Source organism: Nomascus leucogenys, chromosome 12 (assembly GCF_006542625.1).
Source record: "Nomascus leucogenys isolate Asia chromosome 12, Asia_NLE_v1, whole genome shotgun sequence".
Classification (NCBI taxonomy): domain Eukaryota; kingdom Metazoa; phylum Chordata; class Mammalia; order Primates; family Hylobatidae; genus Nomascus; species Nomascus leucogenys.
The window spans coordinates 53,447,840-53,452,735 of NC_044392.1; the positions used below are offsets into that span (position 1 = coordinate 53,447,840).

The 4,896-nt window shown below is 39.2% G+C and overlaps 1 protein-coding gene across 2 annotated transcripts; it reads right to left on the reverse strand.

Moving 5' to 3' along the window:
• Positions 1 to 3,653: 3,653 nt before the first annotated feature.
• On the reverse strand, positions 3,654 to 4,640 carry LOC100596451 (pseudouridine-5'-phosphatase-like). Of its 2 annotated transcripts, XM_012511068.2 has the most exons (2): positions 4,470 to 4,637; positions 3,654 to 4,340 (listed from the first exon to the last, which is right to left on the reverse strand). In XM_012511068.2, the coding sequence occupies exons 1-2, from the start codon at positions 4,633 to 4,635 to the stop codon at positions 3,952 to 3,954; spliced, it is 555 nt and encodes a 184-aa protein (XP_012366522.2). In that variant the 5' UTR covers positions 4,636 to 4,637; the 3' UTR covers positions 3,654 to 3,951. The 2 variants fall into 2 exon arrangements, with proteins under 2 accessions (XP_012366522.2, XP_004089978.2); XM_004089930.3 differs by having other exon boundaries at positions 3,654 to 4,640.
• Between the last annotated feature and the right edge of the window lie 256 nt (positions 4,641 to 4,896).

Consider the following 4,896-nt stretch of genomic DNA (forward strand, 5'->3'; position numbering starts at 1 on the left):
ATTTTAAGAATAATATTTAATGATGTGTTGGGAGACAATTCTCCATGGGTCTCTCACATTTCTGTACTCCTTGTGAGCACAGGCACTGACTGCTCTTTGTTTGGGAGTATGTTTTCAAGGATAGAGGCTTTTCCTCCATAACGAAGGGTAGGTTTGCTTACAGACTTAAAAATATAGTGTCTCTTCCTGGTGCAACAAACAAACATTCTTACTGATCCAGTGTCATAAAGTCTCCCTCTGGAGCAATGGGCAGCAGGCACATGTTTATTGCCCATTTTAAAAGATCTGAGTTTCCTGAACTCAGGCTTCCTCTCCTGTAATGCAATCCACTGAATGTGCCGTGTCCACCTGGGCCCATATCACATGGCCTGCCTGAGAACAGGTGGGCGAGGGATCAGGAGCAGTGATGAACAGACTGATGCTCATGCTGTTTCCTATGTATGCCAAGAGCAACAAAATCCTTTGTCTCTGACCCTAAAGTCTCATTTCTTCTGCCACATGAAACTGGCAGGCTAATTTGTTAGCTTGCAAGTAGGGTAAGATGTCAGACCCTTTACAGTTGTTTGTTTTTTGGAACAAGGTCTCATTCTGTTGCCCAGACTGGAGTGCAGTGGCATGGTCATGGCTCACTGCAGTCTCAAACTCCTGGGCTTAAGTGATCCTCCTGCCTCAGCCTCCAGAGTAGCTGGGACTACAGGCATGCACCACCATGCCTGGCTAATTAAAAAACAAATTATTTTTGTAGAGATAGGGTCTTGCTCTGTTGACCAGGTTGGTTTCGAACTCCTGGCCTCAAGTGATCCTCCTACTTCTGCCTGCCAAAATGCTGGGATTATGGGCATGAACCACCACATCCAGCCAGTTCTTATTGTTTAAGTAACACATTCAGTTTTCTAGAAATTTACTTATGAATTTACATCTACCTTCATAAGTAGTATTGGTTTGTAATTTTTTTCTTCCACACTGTCTTCATTAGGTTATTATGGTTATGCTAATGCTACAAGGAATTTGTAAGTTCTCCATCTCTTCCTGTACTGAAACAGTATATACGATGTGCAAACTATTCCTTTAAAATTTACAAAGACTTAGACTGAGAGTGGTGGCTCACACTTGTAATCCCAGCACTTTGGGAGGTGGAGGTGGGAGGATCACTTGAGGGCTGATGGCTTGAGTCCAGGAGTTCAAGACTAGCCTGGGCTACACGATGAAACCCTGTGTCTACTAAAAATACAAAAATTAGCTGAGTATGCTGGTGTGTGCCTGTAATCCCAGCTACCCAGGAGACTGATGCAGGAGAATCACTTGAACCCAGGAGGCAGAGGTTGCAGTGAGCCGAGATCATGCCGCTGCACTCCAGCCTGCATAACAAATTGAGACTCTGTTAAAAAAAAAAAAAAAACATTGCAAAGACTAGTAAAATGGTTTTCACTTAAAAACTTTATTGGAATTAATTATTTTTTCAACTTTTTTTCTATTGACAAAAGCCTATGCAGATTTACTACTTAGCAAGTTAATCTTAGCTATTTGTATTTTCTCAGAACATAAGTGAATTAAAAAAATTTAACTGCATATAAAATTGTCTTATCATTTTAAGAGTCTCTCATATCTATAGTTATAACTCATTTCTCATTTATTTGTTGTTGTGAACTCTCTCTCTTTCTCTCTCTCTCTCTTTTTGATGGACTTTCCAGAATTTGCCAGAACACTATAATTTTTAGTGTTTGCTTTCATTAATCTTTGCTTTTATTTTTGCTGGGTTTTTTTGCCTTCAAAAGCTAACTTCATCTTTTAACTTCTTAAATTTAATTCAGCTTAATTATTTTATGTTACTCATGCTCTAATAAAGCAAGTACATAAATCTGCTTTTCCTACTGAGTAGTTTTAGTTCAATCTTGTAAGATTTGATATGTAATCTTCTAATCATTATTTTTTTAATAATCTGTAATCATAATTGTTTTTTCTTTAGTCCAATAGTTATTTATGTGTATGTTTTCTAATTTACAAATAAACACTTTCCTATTTTAAATTCTTGTTACTATTTTCTAGTTTATTTTAGAATAAACATTTAGAATGTGGGCTGTGTACTTTTCCTTTATGGGATTTTATAAAAATTATAATTTTGTTCTATTACACCATTAACTTCCAAAAATATTCCAGAGATGTTTGAAAAGTATATGTACTTATGTAAGTGTAAAAATTAAATTACAACAATTAGACTAACTAAAAATCATTAGCTAAATCCGTTTTATTTTAGGCCTACTTGATTTATCAAGCAATGAAAACACTGTTTGAAGATTCCAATTGTGTATATACCTATTTCTGCCAGTACATTGAAGAGCTGTGTACTTTAATACTAGTTTCTAAGTACATAATGGTTTCTACCTCTTATACTTTTATTGTGAAGTCTAACTTTTTTGGCATTCTAAATTTACATTATTTGGTTTATCTAGTGAATTTTGCCTACACTTTGCCTTTTTATTTACCTAAGCCTTTTTATTATGTTTTTATTTACATAAACCTGGTAGATCTTTGCTAATCTTTTTACTTTTAATTTATACATATATATATATTTTTTTACCTGTGTCAAAAGATTTTATTAAACTAATTCAATTTGTTAGGGAAATGGTAAGATGTTACAACTGGTTAAGAGGAGCATTAAAAGTGCAGACATATATTCAGGCCATCAAGAATGAGGAAATGAATTTGCTAAATTGATGCAACATCAATCAATCGCCAGGGCCTGTCATTCATGGACAATCACTCCACCACACGCACACATGCATTCTTACGGTTTGTCCACAACTTCCAGAGCTGAAGAGTAGCTCAAGGACATCAAAGGGCAGAGGCCACTAGGAAGGGCTGAGCCACAACGGAGCAGTGCTCCTTCACTCTCGATTTCCATGGCTACCACCGTTTGTCTCTGGCAAATCATAGACGAATTTTAAAGACTGAGTAAATCTATAAAAGCGATTAATCACAGAAGTTCAATGTCAGACAAATTATTCCAAAAGTGTTCCTGGGCACTCAGACTCACCAAGCATACATTCTTAAATCAAATTCTATTTCTATCCAAAAAGCATAGCCCATCAGTGTTCTTAAAGGAGGCGAATGGTTGTTCTGAGGTAGAAAACATTCTCCAATGTAGGTAAGGATGTAGATACCAGGTAAATGTTACAGTTGTGTTCATACTAACAATAAACTATGGATGATGTGGCTCAGTCAGTCAGTGAGGAAAGATCCAGAGACATTCTGAGGTCACAAAAAGAATTTAAATGTTAGCTAACAAGGAGTGCTTACCAAAAACAGGACTTTCCCACTCAGACTGCAAACCAGGCAGAACTACCATCTCGCATTATCAGTCGTCATTGCATGTTGACATCAACACTGAGGAGAATGATGCAGATGATAGATATAAACATATCTACATACATATGCATACATAAAGCATATACTTATATGCATACACAGTTTACATTTCCCAGCCAATGTTCAGAAAAACTAGAATAAGAGAGAAGTGATGTGCCATTTTGTCTTGGAAAAGTATATATTTTACATATACATGCATGCGTATATCTACATACATATGCATGTAATGCCTACCTGCATATTACCAAACTGATACACACGTGTATATATGGAGGTGCGTGTGTGTATACGTGTACATTCACTTTATCACATACTCCATCAGCTTGATTTCCGGGATGATAATTCAAGTTTCATCTTTGTCCTGGGCTTCGTTTCTGTCTCTACTGTATTTTTTGTCTCAACCGTCAAGTCACATTTTATCAACACGTTAGACTGGGACAAACCAACATGGGATGGAAACTCCATCTCAGGAGGCTAAAATCATGACGCAGGTTGGGATTGAAGAGTTGCTGATTTCCTTTCCCTTTCCCCCAGCAGTGTGGACCATGAGAGTGGGCTGGGGGCGGAAGACTGAGGCCCTCCCTCTCACTCATAGGGGGGCAAACCAAACAGCTCGGGCTGGAAGTCCTGCAGGGAATTCAGCACCAGGGTGGCCTTTGTCGTCAGGTCTCGGCTCAAGTTTCTGTCAGGAACCATGACCACCTGCATCCCAGCTGCCAGGGCCGCCTCCACCCCGTTGGGAGCATCTTCAAAGACAAGGCACTTCTCCATAGCAGGACAGGGAGAGAACCTCTTGGCACAAGCTAGGAAGATGTCGGGGTCTGGCTTGCCACGCGGCACTTCGGGGTCATCTCCCAGCACAATGTGGGAAAACAAGCGGATCGTCTTCATCTCGAACGACGCGGACCCCGAGCTGGTGGCCAGCGCAAAGGGGATGCCGTATTTCCGCAGGTGGATGATGAGTTTCTCAGCCCCTGGCATGAGCGCAGCTGTGGGGAACACTTCCTTTAACTTCGTTTGGCTTTCTTCTACCAGCTCCTCTTTGGACATCGGGAGCTGCAAGACGTCTATTATAATCTGTGCCGCCTCTAATGCCTTCTTACCCAGAACCAGGGACTTTACATCCCAGCTGTATTTCTTGTCATAGCGATCACATATTTCTTGAAATACCACTGAATACAGCCGTTCAGTATCCAGAAGAAGTCCGTCCATGTCAAAGATGAGGTGGGTGACAGGCTGCGGCGCGGGCACCAGCGGGGGCGCCGCCATGGTGCCGCCTTCTGGGTCTGGGTTATACATATATTTTTTAATCCAGCATGTAGCTGGAGTTTTTTCTAACCCAGTTTAAGAACCTTGATCTTTTAATAAATAACTTTATTTATATTTATTTTAATAACTAATATTTTGCTTTTATTTTTTAATCTTAAGAGTTTTTTTAATTATTAAAACAAATTTTTGTGGGTACATAGTAGGTATATATATTTATGGGGTACATGAGGTGTTTTGATACAGGCATGCAATGTGAAATAT